This window comes from Podarcis cretensis (genome assembly GCF_951804945.1).
Source record: "Podarcis cretensis genome assembly, chromosome: Z".
NCBI classification, from domain to species: domain Eukaryota; kingdom Metazoa; phylum Chordata; class Lepidosauria; order Squamata; family Lacertidae; genus Podarcis; species Podarcis cretensis.
The window spans coordinates 10,121,597-10,138,328 of NC_137184.1; the positions used below are offsets into that span (position 1 = coordinate 10,121,597).

At 43.5% G+C, this 16,732-nt stretch overlaps 1 protein-coding gene and 1 long non-coding RNA gene across 2 annotated transcripts; one reads left to right on the plus strand and one right to left on the minus strand.

Annotated features, from left to right (window-relative positions):
- Window positions 1-2,348: 2,348 nt before the first annotated feature.
- Window positions 2,349-14,036, minus strand: LOC307208017 (stomatin-like). Its single transcript, XM_079962310.1, has 7 exons — window positions 13,799-14,036; window positions 11,428-11,540; window positions 9,382-9,454; window positions 8,477-8,559; window positions 6,553-6,756; window positions 4,578-4,658; window positions 2,349-2,736 (listed from the first exon to the last, which is right to left on the minus strand). The coding sequence occupies exons 1-7, from the start codon at window positions 13,854-13,856 to the stop codon at window positions 2,554-2,556; spliced, it is 795 nt and encodes a 264-aa protein (XP_079818436.1). The 5' UTR covers window positions 13,857-14,036; the 3' UTR covers window positions 2,349-2,553.
- Window positions 14,008-14,436, plus strand: LOC307208018. The gene is made up of 2 exons (XR_013834938.1): window positions 14,008-14,083; window positions 14,311-14,436. It is a non-coding gene; the product is annotated as an uncharacterized lncRNA (long non-coding RNA).
- Window positions 14,437-16,732: the final 2,296 nt, after the last annotated feature.

Genomic DNA, 16,732 nt, shown 5'->3' on the forward strand with positions numbered 1-16,732 from the left:
GTCAATATCACAGGGGTTCTTCTAGCAACAACATGAGCCACATTCACACTGTGTATTTTAAGCACTACGATACCACTTTAAACAGTTATGGCTTCCCTCAAAGAATTGTGGGAGCTGCATCTTCTCAAGAGTGCTGAGAGTTATTAGGAGACCCAGTATTCCCCTCACGGAACTTCAACTTCCAAAGTTCCCTGTGAAGAGGGATTGATTGTTAAACCACTCTGAATTATAGCTGTCTGAGGGTGAATAGGGGTCTTCTAGCAACTATCGGCACCCTCATCAAACTTGCAGATGACACCAACTGGGAACGGTAGCAAATGTCGCTAAAGACAGAATCAGAATTCAATATAACCTTAACAGATTGGAGAGGTTCTACGCATAGGCAGGAAGAACCAGATGCACAAATATAAAATAGGGGACACCTTGCTTGCCAGTAGTATATATGAAAAGGGGTCTTAGTAGACCACAAACTTAACACGGGTCAATAGTATGATGATGCAGCAGCAGCAGCAGCAAAAAAAAAAAAAAAAAAAAAGTTATTCTAGGCTGCATCAAGAGAACTATGGTGTCCAGATCAAGGAAAGTAATAGTCCTTCTCTATTCTGCCTTGGTCAGACCACACCTAGAGTACCGTGTCCAGTTCTGGGCACCAAAATTTAAGAAGGATGTTGACAAGTTGTAACGTGTGCAGAGGAGAGTGACCAAGGGTCTGGAAATCAAGCCTTGTGTGGAACAGTTGAGGGAACTGGGTATGTTTAGGCTGGTAAAGAGGAGACTGAGAGGAGATATGCTAGTCATCTTCAAATATCTAAAGGGCTGTCACATGGAGGAAGGAGCAAGCTTGTTTTCTCCAGCTTCAGGAATAACTTTCTGACAGTAAGAGCCGTTTGATAGTGGAATTAACTCTGAGAGGTTGTTTGCTCTCCTTCCTTGGTGAGTTTTAAGCAGAGGTTGAACGGCCAACTGTCATGTAACAAACAGGACAATACTCCCCCCCCCCCCCGTGTCCAACATATACACACAATATAAATTACAGGTAGGTAGCCGTGTTGGTCTGCTGTAGTTGAAACAAAATTTTAAAAAACCCTTCCAGTAGCACCTTAGACACCAGCTAAGTTTGTTATTGGTATGAGCTTTCGTGTGCATAGTATCTGAAGAAGTGTGCATGCACACAAAAGCTCATACCAATAACAAACTTAGTTGGTCTCTAAGGTGCTACTGGAAGGAATTTTTTTATTTTGTTTCAACACAGTTTAAAGATAAAGATTCTTTAATTAGCCAAAGGCCCAGGAGAAGAGAAATGTTTTTGCCTGGCACCACATGCAATGGAGGCGCCAGGCAAGCCTCCCTGGGAGAACATTTCACCAGTGGGCACCCATCACCGAAATGGCTCATGTGTCCTCATGTGGCCACCGTCCAAACTTCTCGTGGTGGTGGCACAAGAAGCAGGATGAATGTTCATTGTTGTATAATCTCCCCACAAAAAAAAAATTGGAAGGAGCAATCAATAGTATCCGAACATAGTCTAAACCCTGCATAAGCTTTGTGCAAGCAGATCAGGGTGCTAAACTCTAGTTAGGTCAGCAGGGCACCAGTTCCAAAGTGGGAGCAGCTACTGTCTGTAGAGCTACATCAGTGGCATTGGAAGAAGCAATGAAGTCATTGCTTGGTATTCTAAAACAAATTACGGAAGAAAAATGAATGCAACCAACATTTTGCTTGAAACATGAGAAGAAGTTCCACATGTCCACAACTGAAGAACTTGAAGATGTCATCAGAGATATTTGATGAGTGAGAAAGCCTCTCCAAATGCCTCATTCCCTGAACACAGAAAACTGATACTTTAGTATTGTTGTTATCCCAGTGCTCATAACTTTATTTCAGTGGCATGTATGTCTACGCTTGAACCAAGCCAAATCATTATGAATGCTCAGTAAACATCAGGTTCAGTGGTAGAGCAACAGCTTTGCATGCAGAAGGTGCTGGGTTCAGCAGGAGAGCCATTACCAGTAAATGGTCTGATGCTGTAAAAGGCATTCCTATGCTCCTATTTCATTAATCCTATTTTTCAGAACCACAGAATCGTTATGTTGAAGAGAAGGACATAACTTGGTGGCAGAGCACATGATTTGTATGCTAAAGGTCTCAGATTCAATTCCCAGCATCTCCAAGTAGGGCTAGGAGAAAGCCCTCTCTGAAACCCTTGGGAGTCTTTGCCAGTCAGTGCAGACTGTATAGAGCTACATGGATCGATGGTCTCATTCAGCATAAGGCTGTTTCCTATGTTCCTAAGTATCACTATGTTGGGGATGAGAGAAAGGGTGTAAGGATGGCAGATTGAGAATATATTGTCCATCACATTTCTACTTTTATTCATATTTTGGGATGAGGGGCAATGAAACAACAAAACGTAAAACTGTTTAAATAGACAAATAAATAAAATCACTTCATGCACTTATAAGGAATCTAGCCTCCTGTGAAAGAGCATCTCCCTGTGCATCAGTGTCCTGAGTTAGCACTTCATTCCCACAATGCCTTGCAGCTTATCTACTGTTAGTGGAATATGACAGTCTGTTGATTGATGACAGTCTGTTGATTGGTAACGCTGGCGTCCTCACAGGTCCTGGTCTCCGTCTTCAAGCAGTGAAACTTGAGAGACTTGGGAGATTCAATCATGACAACAGAAGATTCCTTCACAGTCTTGGGGCTGCTCCTTTCACTCTCTCCCACAGTGACCTGAAAGAGATAAAATCACAAGGCCAACAAGCGATTTGAGGCCCTATGCTACTAGGATAGGGGAGGAATTCGATTCAGGAAACAACTTAATTTGCGCTTTCCAAAGCAATAAAAAATATCAAATGGCACTCATCTCTTGACATTCACATTTCTCTGAATTTCGCAATGCAGTTATCCAGCCAAGTTGTGTGCCTAAAATGCATACATTTGGTGAAGACAATATACAAAATTGCATTCTATTAGGGGAAACTGTTTTTCAAATAATGTGCTTGTCAGGCAAAATTACTTACAAAAATGTATATAATAAACCTGCACTCCATAGCTAATGAATTTCCATGAGGGTTTGTTTTTGTTTTTTTAGTGCAAACTGATGTGAACATGAGTGGCTGGGAAACCCAGCCAGATGGGTGGGGTATAAATAATAATAATAATAATAATAATAATAATAATAATAATTGTTATTATTATTATTATTATTATTATTATTATTATTATTATTATTACTACTACTACTACTACTACTACTACTACTATGATCTTCTTCTTCTACTACTACTACTATCTTCTGGTCCTTCTCTGGATTTTTTTCACCCCAGAACAAGCAACACATGATTCCAAGGGGGTTGACTACAAACACACTGGTGGCAGGAAATAAGGAAAGAAAAAGAAAAGACTGAGCACTGTCATCCTTACACTGGCAAAACACCAGATAGTGCAGATTGAGTGATGAGCTGCTGACCAGGGGATTCCCAATAACATTTCTGGTTTTGACCAATAAAAGCAAGAGTTAGAGAGGTGATCAGGAAACTATTTTGAGCTGCAACATCGGGTGGGGGTGGGGAGATCCACACTCAGTATTTTGAAGCTGGGATTCAAGTTCCTATCTGGTGGGGAGCTTCATGGAAAGCATTGTTGTGTAATGCAATAAATCCACTTTGCCATCCAACAGTGGAGGTAGAACATAACTGTCCTGGCAAGTAGCCATTTAAGTACCTGACTTGGTACAGCTAAAGAAGTATTTAAGAGAAACTTGATCCTCAAAAGCAGGGGGTGGCCTGCAAAGAGGCTACAGTTCCCAGATGAACAGCCCCCATGCCATTGAATCTTTGGCTGTATACAAACTAAGCCATTTCCTCCACGAAAATGTTGTTTCTCTCAATCCAGAAACATTCCTGCTCAACATGCTGCTGCTCTCAACCTAGATTGATTCTATGGGAGGGCTGCCATATTTCAAAAAGAGAAAATCCGGATGCAGAAGTTGTTGAGCTTGCCAAAGAAGCTTGCCAAGCCAGTTCCTTTGACCAGGTAATGGCTTTGGCTGGCTAGTTAAGTACTACAATTTAGCATATCCAAATAAGTTGCTCTGTGCTATAGAACAAATAGGTGGGCCTTTCCCACACCCTCCTCTCACGTAGCTGGTAGTTAGAAGAACAAAGGCCACAGTTGGTGGAGTGTGAGAGAGCTAGAAGGCGAAGGACACATAAGCATCTCTTGTTCTGTGCCAAGATCTGTTGCAGTATTAATGCTGTGAGCCCCTTCATCCTATGCTCAGGTTGCATATATGTGTAAATAAAACTATATATCCTTAAGATACCACAGTCTCCTCTAAACCTTCATTCCAAGGAAACTGGGCCCTAGTAAATGTGTGTGGACTATGCGGAAAAAGCAAGTACTCCATGTTGTGTGCACCCAACCTTAGTTTTCTTTTGCGGCTGCACCACTTTCCAAGTGACAGTCCCACCATCTTAACAGGCTATTATTAACATGCTATTATTCCATCTATTTGTTGCTTTCCACAAAACAGCTTCAAAGTGACACACAGTAGATACAGAGGCTCCTACCTTTACTTTTGCTCTCACGTCATTGATCTCCACACGCTCCACCTTTATGCCCCAGTCACCTGTGGTGTTGTTCAGTGTGGTCTGTTAAGAAAAATGTGAGGGAAATATAGTAGTCAGCCATCAGCCATTATACATACTGTGTAGCAATTACATGAGCCATGAAACTCAACAGAACAAATGAACAGGACTTAAGTCACACACTAGATATTTTGGTTTTTCTGCAATTAAAGTGGATTAAGGCACCCTGGCGGGACGCAGGTGGCGCTGTGGGTTAAAGCCTCAGCGCCTAGGACTTGCCGATCGAAAGGTCGGCGGTTCGAATCCCTGCGGCGGGGTGCGCTCCCGCTGCTCGGTCCCAGCGCCTGCCAACCTAGCAGTTCAAAAGCACCTCCGGGTGCAAGTAGATAAATAGGGACCGCTTACCGGCGGGAAGGTAAACGGCGTTTCCGTGTGCGGCTCTGGCTCGCCAGAGCAGCGATGTCACGCTGGCCACGTGACCCGGAAGTGTCTCCGGACAGCGCTGCCCCCTGGCCTCTTAAGTAAGATGGGCGCACAACCCCAGAGTCTGTCAAGACTGGCCCGTACGGGCAGGGGTACCCTTACCTTTACCTTTAAGGCATCCTGGCACAACAGATCCATTTTAAGAACTGTAATATTGCAGTTAGGAAAGTGGCGTCTAAATGCACTAAAATGTATGAGATAAATGACTGACTAATGGGAAGACATAACCACCATGCAAGTAAATCAGGATGAAAGCTCATGGTCGTATAACCTCGCAGCTGAAACAAACAAACAAACAAACAAGCCCTAGAGCAAATTGCTCAGTAAAGATCAGACATAGTCTAACCATGGTAAAAGCTTTGTTCAAGTGTTACTTGAAAAAAAATGACATTCAAATCAAGAGTTCTTAAAGGCCAAAGTGTGTGTGTGTGTGTGTGTGTGGTAAGATTTTGTAATGTATATTAATCTGCAGGGACAGGGACGGTCCCTTTTAGTGGATTTGGATGATCTGAGTTCTATCTGTGTTCATACCTCCTTTATAGAGTTCTTAATTCTGTTACCCCCACACCCTGAAATGGAAAAATGGGCAAATTTTAGAAATCTGTTCAGATATTTATTTGATGTAGTTACCTGAGTAAATCCCTTAATGAAGGTATTTATCATATGCCTGCCCAGAAAGTTAACATTACTTCAAAATTTATTTGCTGTAACTAGATTTTGGTTTCCTTTCTATGTAGCTTATACTAAAATGTATCTTGTTTTCCTGCATGTTAATAAAATAACATTTAAAATAAAATATTATTTTAAAACACAGCTCTTACTTATGAATAGACATGTATACAATTGCACTGTAAGCTTATTACACTGTATAGTGGGTTCTTAACAAGTACCTGGACAGCAGCCTCTGCACAGCAAGAAACATGCTTTAAGTCTCTTTGCAAAGTTTTCAGATTTTGCATTTGCTGTTTGATTATGGGAATCTTTAACATCCCCCTCCACTTATTTTGTAGGAGTATTTGTGGGAAATAACCTCTAGGAAACACCTGATTGCAGATGAATGCACTACAAGAAAAATGAATCCTGCTTGCTAGCAAAGGGCAAACTACAAGGACTTCTAAAAAATAAGTCAGAAGTAGGAAAAGTGCGCTAAAGGGGAGAGGAAAACCGGAGCTCTTTAGGACCCCAGGGATTTCTGTTGCCTGGTATCCACACAACTCACTTAACAATCAGAGCTCTGACTTCAATTACGTACTGGCTAGAAACACTGATAGGCAGGAGCAGCCAGGCTAGTTCAGTTCACAGCAATCCTTAGAAGGGGGCCTGCACATTTTGCTTCCTAACTTTCTTTCTAGAAGGCTAGAGACTTTTTTTAAAATGAAAAGCTCAGAGTCTGAGGCACCTGCCTTGCGGGGGGTGGGGTGCTCCAATGAAGGCCTTGGCGGGCACCAGGTTGGGAACTGCAGCTTAGCCATACCTGTATAGTATGTGCAATTTGTTCCCGGTTGGAGATGATTTCAGATAAGTTCTTAGTCCCCAAAACATTCTTGAAAGTGGTTTCAGCCAAGAGCTGAGTGGCGATGACTGCTTCAGTGGCATTTGTGACAGCAAGGATGGGATTCTGCACTCGGAAATAAATCACACCATCCGCATCCACATTCATTGGATCTTTGGTAAAAATCTAAGGGAGAAGCAGCAGTGAGGTAAGGAAAAATAGAAAAACTCCAACATATAAGAATGATAAAGAGATGTAAAGTGTTTTGGGTTTTTTTAATTGAAAATATTTTGGGTAAGCAAGATATAGTGAAAAAGGAAATAAAAATGCATTAAAAATACAAAATCCCCCACTACAATTATACTTGTCTAATACAAAGGTATATAAATGAAATTATTATTCTAATACATATAGATCTATTTATAACCTATTATATTTTTTTATAAATGCTTTCCAAATATGTTTATTCATACATCCATTCACATGCTGCAAGAGTTGCCATGTTTTGTATCCATTGATTAAAGGGAGCCATAAATTCATCTTTCCAGTGGATCAATATCAGTCTTTTAGTCACAGCGAGGGCACGGAGAATCCATTTACAATCACTAATTGTCAAATTCCATGGATACAATTAATAAAATACCATGAAGTAAATAATATTCTATTCTAACAATGCTAGCTTCCCCCTCTAAGAAGTAATATTGATATAATCTAGTACTCTCTCCCCAAAACAATAATTATTATTAATTAAACTTATTAGTCACTTTTTTAAACAAATGTAACTCAAAGCAACTCACAGCAACATACACACTAAGACCAGCATAAAACAGAGCAAAGAAAAATCTAAAAGACAACCACATTTTTTAAAGGCAGCATTAAAACATCCCACTCACTCAAAGAGGCCACAAAGAATTAGAAGCCAATGGCTTGGTGGAAAAGAAATGCTTTTCTCCAGCACCTAAAAATACGTAATGATGGTATGTTCCAGAGCTCCTGAAGAAGGGCCTCAGATGACAACTGCAGGGCCCAGGTTGCAGGACCTGAACACAAAAGCAGCTTTCTTCACTTGTGATTTGCAGGAACTAGTTTGCAAAGAAATATACTGCCTCTGATAGCCTTATCTTCCATGACTGTGTCTAATTGTCTTTTAAAGCCATCCAAGTTGATGGCTGTTACTTCCTCTTGGGGGAGTGAATTCCATAGTCTCACTATGCACTGTGTGAAGAAGTCTATCCTGACTCTTTCAACATTCAACCTCACCGGACGTCCCCAAGTTCTAGCATCATGAGAAAGGGAGAAAATATTGGTTGGGGCTATCAAGTAGGAGTTGTACTGTACTTTTCTGTGTATAAGACTATGGTTTTTCACTGAAAAATTATGTTTAAAATAGGGGGTCGTCTTATACATGGGTAGCATAAGGGTGACGTTGAAAATTGGTTGATGCCACGAGCCAGAGATGGTATTCAGCGTGTTAGTGGTCTCTGCGGCAAGGGGTGGTGTTGATTGGGTGTTGCTGCGGCAATTGGGTGGGCAATAGGCTGCTTCTGCCAGTGGGGGGACAGACATTAGGAGGCTGTTACGGCACGCGTGAGTGTTAGTGTTGGCCAGCTCAACAACTCTGTGCAATCCTCCACACAAAAAAAGCTCACCAACTCTGGACAATCTCCCCACATTTGTTGTCCCCCAAAATAGGAGGCATCTTATACATGGGGGCGGTATATCAAGCAGATCGAACTAGTTCACATGAAGATCCTCTTTAACCCTCACTATCAAATAGTTCAATGTATCCCCTTTCTCCTAGGACTTTTGTCCAGTTAAAGCCCAGTTAAAGCAGGGGTGAGGAAACTGTGGACTCCAGCTCCCATCAGGAGAAGAAGGGAATAAGCCTGGGAAGGGGACTACTTACTTCCTGGAATGGTATAGTAAATGACTTTGTCCTCATGTCCACTCTGATAAGAGTGTCTGTGCAAGGCAAAAGGAAATGGATGCCTGCAGGAAGAGAAATGGCAACCGTTCAACTCACAAGAGGTCGTATCACAGCAGTAAGGAAACCCTTTTCAGCCTGAGGGCCATGTTCCCTTGTAGACAACTTTCAGGGGGCTGCATGCCAGCGGAGGCTCGGGCTGCCACCCTCTAGAGAGGCTATAAACAAGATGGCAGGCAGACTGAAGTTGGTGGGGCACAGCCCCACTTGCTCAAATAGACCAGCCTCCACTGCCTTCATTTGATTTTCATTTAAAAACTGGGGCACTCCCAGGTCACTTGTTTATCGAGCATTCCTTCTCCTTTGTTCCACCAGGAGTTTAAACAACATTGACTCTTTAGTTCCATGGCTCTGGTGCCACCTACTGTTGATCTCTCTATCTTCCATCCTACTCTTCCTAATGGGCACCAATCACCACTGGGTGCAGGTTCGAGTTGGTAGCCCTGTTGATTGAGGCCAAATGAGTGACTCTTGTCCAAGAAGTACCAGCCCAAAGCTCCTTTGGCAGATTCATGGCCACATCCACACCATACACTTAGGGACACTCTCTTGCCACTGTAAGGATCATGACTCCACTCACCCACCAATAATCCGGGGAACTGTAGTTTGTTAAGGATGCTGAAAGCTGCTAGGAGATTTGTAACATACTACAGTTCCCAAGATTCTCTGGGGGGAGCCATGATTCTTAAAGCAGCAATTTGAATATATGACATAACCACAGTCAGGGGGAAGAATGAACAATTGCAACAAGCCTTCAGGACATTCCCATGAAACTGATCAGCATTAACGTTCTGTCACATGTTGGAACTATAATATGAAACCCTCACCTGGCCCTTTTGCACCTCCTTTTTGTATGCGCCCCAGTCTTACAACGATAGCTTGCTCGTATTCATAGACAACCTGTTATAGGAAAGGGGTGGGGAGTCACAGGTTGATTTCCATCTTGTACATTTCAGTCTATTGTTGTGGGGCTTTTGCACCTTTTACGAAGTGGGGAGGAGGAGAACCATGTGCACCATGTAGAGGTCCTTGGAAGATAAAGGCGGTATATAAATGAAATGAATAAATAAATGAATAGGAGAAAGTTGCAGCAATAGAGGCATTTTAGGGATCCTCCAGATGTCCTTTTGTATTGTGAATTCAGTGAGGCTGTCCTTGAGGTTGGTCCAGAAGCTGCAGTTGGTGCAAAACACAGTGGCTCAACTGCTCACTGAGACAGGATATTAGCAACACATTATCCCACTGTTTAAAGGATTACACTGGCTACCAATTAGCTAGTGGGCTGTGTTCAGGGTGCTGGTTTTGCTGTATAAAGCCCTATATAAGCTTGGCGCCAGGATACATGAAATATTGCCCCACTCCTTATATATTCAGTTGGTGACTGAGCTATAGAATCATAGATTCTATGATTCTATATAAGATTGGCGCCAGGATACATGAAATATTGCCCCACTCCTTATATATTCAGTTGGTGACTGAGCTATGCAGGTGAGGGCCTCTTGGAGATGCCACCTCATCAGAAGGTCCATCCTGCACAATATTGGAAATGGGCCTTTAGTGTTGTAGTACCTGCCGTTTGGAATGCCCTCCCCTTGAATATTTGACAGGTGCTGTCTCTGTCTTTCTGGCACCTACAGAAGTCCTTCTTTCAAAAAGCCTTTTAATTTGAGATCTTTCCTAATTTGCTATCTAGAAGCATATAAAAAATGCTGTGAAAATGCTTTTTAAAAAACGTTTTGAAAAATATATTGAATTTGCCATAGCTCACCATCGCTGTCTAGTATCACAAATATATAACGCACTTTACAACACACTTAAAACATTTTATTTGCAGCTGTAATAGCCGAGTCCCTGATCTGCATCTGTACTACATTAGAATTGCCTTTAGTTTTCAAGATGTTTGCTTTATCACTTATTGTTTGCCCCCCCCCCGGCTCCTCTGGAAGGAAGAGTGACACATAAATTTCATGAATAAATAAATAAAGATTTGTGCTCATTGTGAGATGCTCAAGGTGTCTAGATGCAACCCTGCTTTTAATATTGTGGAAACACTATTTGTGTGGGCTGGTGGGACACTGCTTCATTACTAATCAGTACCATGTTTTGTTAACTTCCTGCTGAAAACTAGGGTTCAAATCCTAATTTGACCATGAAGCTCAGTGGGTGATCCTAAGCCAATCACTGCCTCTCAGCCTAACCTACCTCACAGGGTTCTGGTGGGGATTAAATGAGGATGGGAGAACCATGTATTGCTACCTTGAGCTCCTTGGAGGGGGGAAAAGAAGCGCTATCAGTGCAAGAAATACATATAAATAAATAACCCCACTTTTGCTGAACTACAGCCCCTTAAGACAACAGTTGCACTGGGGAGGCATCGCAAACAACTTTTCATTTATTACTTTGTTTTTACCCTATCCTTCTCCTTGACGGGACTCAATGTGTCTTATAGATAAAAACAGATAACTAAAATAACCAAGAATAAATCCATCACTAACACTCTGCCCTGCCACCTCTGCCGCCAGAATCAGCACTAATTTCTGGCAATATCTCATGACACATGAGAGATCTCCACCAGCAGCAAAGGCAGAGCAGCGAAAGTGTCAGTTAAGGTGGATGGCCAAGCCAAGGGGCGGCAGGCAGTGCACACAATGGGGTGAAATGGGATGTGCAGCCCTTGTGTCAAGGGCAAGTTGCAGAATACAACTATGATAAAACACCAGATGGCCACATATATTTTCACTGTATGAGCTTCAATCTGAGGGCTCAGAAAAAAGAAGAAAATCCGAGTGCTCAGCTGTATGTGAGCATTCAATTTAAGTAAGGAATGCATCTATTCTCCTTTTGGGGAATGTTATTAGCAGGAACATTCTTACCTCTATACACAGCCAGATGGATATGGGAAAAGTCAAGAGCGTGAAGATGAATGAAAGGATAACTAGGAGCCACTCGATTGGCTGGAGGTCTTGGTTAGGCTTCTCTGGAGGGGCTGAAAAGGACATGTACATTTGGAAGTAAATATAATTCAATTATTTTTCTCTTTCATTCTCTCCCTCTCTTCCATATGCGGCAGGGAGGGAAATTCTGTGATCCCCATAAATTAATTGCACCTGTGTGTTTTATATACATTTACTTAATGCAATATATGTTTATGAGGCTGCCTGCTTATTGTGCATTTGTGCTATCACAACCAAATTCTGCATGATGGCTCATGGAGCAGGTTTTTGTCTATGTTTGGACACCATTGGCTGCCACTTTGAATCAAGATGGTGGGCTGAGCCTTTCAAAGCCGCGCTGGTTTTAACCCTTGATTAAAAAACTGTACTGATTTCAAAAGTTCTCCGGAAAGATTGATGGCTAAGCCACTTGGACAATTTTGCTCTGGAAGGGGGAAAGGGTCCTCCTGAAAAGTATCAGCACCCTAAAAAAACTTCACTTCCAAGGATTTGGGGAAGGAGGCCCACTGTTTAAAGTGGTACGGTACTGTTTTAAATGTACAGTGGTACCTCGGGTTAAGTACTTAATTTGTTTCGGAGGTCCGTTCTTAACCTGAAACTGTTCTTAACCTGAAGCACCACTTTAGCTAATGGGGCCTCCTGCTGCAGCCGCACTGCCAGAGCACAATTTCTGCTCTCATCCTGAAGCAAAGTTCTTAACCCGAGGCACTATTTCTGGGTTGGCGGAGTCTGTAACCTGAAGCGTATGTAACCCGAGGTACCACTGTATAGTGAAACCAAAACCCAGCAAATCTACCACTCAAATTATTTATTGCCGCTGAACTTTTGCTGTACTCAGAGCACACCATCAATCCATCCTTCATCCAGTCTGCTAGTTGCTCAAAATATTACCAGGAAATCCAGTATCTGCCAGCACTGTGGAGTGGGATTTCACTTCCTCAAAGCAGCTGCTAACCCTAGCCTATAAACTCCACTCTTATATGCCAGGAGTGGCCAGCTCCCAAGAGGCTGCGATCCACTTTCCTTAAAGGTAAAGGTAAAGGTACCCCTGCCCGTACGGGCCAGTCTTGACAGACTCTGGGGTTGTGCGCCCATCTCACTTAAGAGGCCAGGGGCCAGCGCTGTCCGGAGACACTTCCGGGTCACGTGGCCAGCGTGACATCGCTGCTCTGGCGAGCCAGAGCCGCACACGGAAACGCCGTTTACCTTCCCGCTGGTAAGCGGTCCCTATTTATCTACTTGCACCCGGAGGTGCTTTTGAACTGCTAGGTTGGCAGGCGCTGGGACCGAGCAGCGGGAGCGCACCCCGCCGCAGGGATTCGAACCGCCGACCTTTCGATCGGCAAGTCCTAGGCGCTGAGGCTTTAACCCACACCGCCACCTGCGTCCCACTTTCCTTACAGCATTCAAATAAAGCCCAGGCACGTCCAAAGTCCGTTTCGGGGGCCTAATCTGTCCCGCTGATTGGTTTAATCCAGCCCCTGCGGCAGTTTATTTTGTGAGGTAAAATCAAAAACAAACAAAAAAACACCTCAACAACTTCAATCCTAAAAGAAGCTCAACAACTCCAATCCTTAAAAAAGGTCAGCACGGCCCCCACAGCCCTTCACTTCATCAAATCTGGCTCTCTCAAATTTGGACACCACTGTAAGCCGTCTCAAACTATTCTGAAAAGACTTCTTCCATAGTCTCTTCTTCAGGCTGCTGCAAAATAAATTCCCTTCCTGAGGGCTGTAGTAGCTCAGTGATTAGGGGGACACTTTGCACATCTTCAGAAACCCTTATTCTTCCCTCTGTTTCACCCTGGATGGAGTCAGAGCAGGTGCACTCTTAAACTTGTCTTAAAATTATCATTGAGTATCTCACAGACAAAAATAAATAAGACAGAGCTGCCTTCAGGATATGATTACGTGCTCCTGAGACCAGGAAACGTATGTGCATGCTTAAAGGGTAACCGGGTTTTATAGTTAACACGCGGAACCGCAAGGAACAGGAAGAACAAGTGAGGACGTGGGTTCCTCTCGCTTGGGGAAGGCAGAAAACCTCAAGGAGAAGTCCACTTTCACAACAAAGTTCCTTTCTCCTTAACGGCGAGGCCCCTTTTGGTCGCGATGAAGCACGGCAAGGCTCAGAGGCACGCTAGGCTTTACCAGCGTGCGTTCTAACGCTGCCTGGGTTTTTAACCAGAGGAGCTTTTCACGGAAGAGAAAGCCGACTGCTCGCCCCCTTCCCCAGATCTTTAGACACGGAAGCCCGCCTGCCCCAAACTGCAAATCCTCCACTCACTCACGTGGAGGAGCATTGACGACTTCCGTCTTTTCGGAGACATCCTTCTCTCCCTCTGTCATGAGGGCTACCGACTTGACCAGCTCCGCACGCACTAACCGACCCAACACGATTCCTGCACAGCCCGGCTCGATTCGAGGACGGGGCGCCAGCGGTTGCTCCAGCAACGCTCGATCCGTCAGTTACTCGCCCAGGTCCTAGTGAGCAGGCTCCGAGGCCTCGGCTGCTTCATTCTGCCCGTGCACGGATTTCTTTAAGCAAAGCAGTCTGATATACAGTGGTACCTCGGGTTACATACGCTTCTGGTCCCAGACGCTTCAGGTTACAGACTCTGCTAACCCAGAAATAGTGCTTCAGGTTAAGAACTTTGCTTCAGGATGAGAACAGAAATCGTGCTCTGGCAGTGCGGCTGCAGCGGGAGGCCCCATTAGCTAAAGTAGTGCTTCAGGTTAAGAACGGACCTCTGGAACAAATTAAGTACTTAACCCGAGGTACCACTGTATATCTATTTACCAGGACCGTGGCCCTTGATATCATTAGGTCCACCAGGCCTCAGAAGGGTGCTGTACAGACTGACCTTTAAAGGGCAGTTTTATACAGATTACTTAGCCTTGCAATTTAAAATAAATTTAGTAGTTTCAAGTTTTGTGCTTTTCGTTTTTTTCTATCAGACATCTTTTTTCTTTTATTTTCGTTAACTGAAGTTAGAAAGTTGGTGGTGTGTGCAACTGTGCCTTTCCCTAGAGCGCAAAACAGCCCTGCAACCACAGGCTGTATGCCTGAGACTTTTCTAATCCCTGGATCCAGCAAATGTTGAAATCTAAGCAAGGTTTCAAATACCTGGAATAGTTATTCTAGCTTCCTGGTGAGGTAATGGCCTAATTATGTGCCCTTAAGGTAACAGAATTAAGGACGCGGGTGGCGCTGTGGTCTAAACCGCAGAGCCTAGGGCTTGCCAATTGGAAGGTCGGCAGTTCAAACTCGCGTGACGGGGTGAGCTCCCGTCGCTTGGTGCCTGCTCCTGCCCACCTAGCAGTTCGAAAGCACGTCAAAGTGCAAGTAGATAAATAGGTACCGCTCCAGCAAGAAGGTAAAACGGCGTTTCCGTACGCTGCTCTGGTTCGCCAGAAGTGGCTTAGTCATGCTGGCCACATGACCCGGAAGCTGTACGCCGGCTCCCTCAGCCAGTAAAGCGAGATGAGCGCCACAACCCCAGAGTCGTCCATGACTGGACCTAACAGTCAGGGGTCCCTTTACCTTTAAGGTAACGAAGTGGCTCTGTGCCAGAAAACAAATGGGTGGGCCAACCTCCCTCAACTGGCTGGAAGTTAGAAAGACAAAGGCCAGAGTTGACAGTTGAGTGATGGGGGCTGGAAGGTAGAAGCAAACTGCAGGCTGGGAAGCCAGGTAGTCAGAGCCATGCCTAATTTCTGTAGGAATCCAAGGCTGTGGCTATGGGAGAAGCAAGACTCTCTTGAGGTGTTAATGCTGTGAACCTCTCAATCGTAGGCTCATGTTGTGTATATGTGTAAATAAACCATATTGCATAAAGACACCACTGTCTCCGTTATCCCTCATTCCAAAGGAAACCAAACCCTGGGTAAAAGCCCAGAACTCCAGGAATCTCACAATGGTTTGGCATGTGTTTAATAGACATACATCTACAGCAAACTTAAAAAGCAACCATCTGTGTCTTACCAACCTATCTGGAAGAACATTTGATTTGCTTGATTGTATATCTTGTTTATTACATTTCCCCCATACTTTAATTTTCAATATATGAATGGTAATTTCCAGGATATTCAACCAGTTGTCAGAGAGAAAACATAGAATTCTTTATTATTGCATATTCCTCAGGCATATGTTTTGTTTGGACTAGTTTACATTCATATGAATAATATTGTTATTCAAGTTAATTAATAATGGGGGGAGTTGTTGTTGTTTAGTTGTTTAGTCGTCTCTTCGTAACCCCATGGACCAGAGCACGCCAGGCATTCCTGTCTTCCATTGCCTCCACAGCTTGGTCAAACTCACGTTGGTAGCTGCGAGAACACTGTCCAACCATCTTGTCCTCTGTTGTCCCCTTCTCCTCGTGCCTGCAATCTTTCCCAATATCAGGGTCTGAAGGTGCCCTGAGTAGTTTTTGGTGATAACCGGGGTGGGGAGAGTCACTTTTTAATAATGCTTCAGTCTGAGTGCTCAGAAAAAAGAAGAAAATATGAGTGCTCAGCTGTGTGTGAGCATTCAATTTAAGTAAGGAATGCATCTATTCTTTGGGGGAATGTTATTTACCAGGAACATTCTTACCTCTATGTACAGCTAGATGGATAAGGGAAAAGTCAAGAGATTGAAGATGAATGTAAGGATAACTAGGAGCCACTCAAACACCTGGAGGCCTTGGCCAGGCTTCTCTGGAGGGGCTGAAAAGGACACATACATTTGGAAGTAAATATAATTCAATTATTTTTCTCTTTCATTCTCTCTCTTCCATACCCAGCAGGGAGGGAAATTTGTAACTGCAGTGATCATGGAGCCCAAGAAAGTAAAGGACAAATGTTGAAAATCCAATGGGGGGCATTTTAACCTCCCAGGATATTGTGTAACTTACTTTAAGGAACACAGGAACTTCAAAGTAAGACTGCAACCATTGCCTTATAACTATTGTAAGAACAATCTTGTGAGCTCGAAACACCCCACCATGCAATTCTAAACTCATTTACTCATCAAATAAGTCCAGATAAGTTTAATTTGACTTACTCATTAGTAAATGTGTAGGACCGCAACATGTTGGTCTCACATCAAAGTTTCATTAAAGTGTGACCCCAAAATTTTGGATCTCCTCCCAACTAATGCCAATGTTTTTTTGCTCATTTTGTACTGCAAACCATGTGATTTGTGCCACCCCCAACGGAGTACTTGATACTCAACCCAGGGTTAT

Coding starts and splice junctions, on each gene's coding strand:
- LOC307208017 (XM_079962310.1), bottom strand. CDS start 13,856: ATGACAGAGGGAGAGAAGGATGTCTCCGAAAAGACGGAAGTCGTCAAT. Junction 9,455..11,427: donor CCATCTGGCTGTGTATAGAG/GTAAGAATGTTC, acceptor TTCCTATAACAG/GTTGTCTATGAATACGAGCA. Junction 8,560..9,381: donor AGGAGGTGCAAAAGGGCCAG/GTGAGGGTTTCA, acceptor CTCTTCCTGCAG/GCATCCATTTCCTTTTGCCT.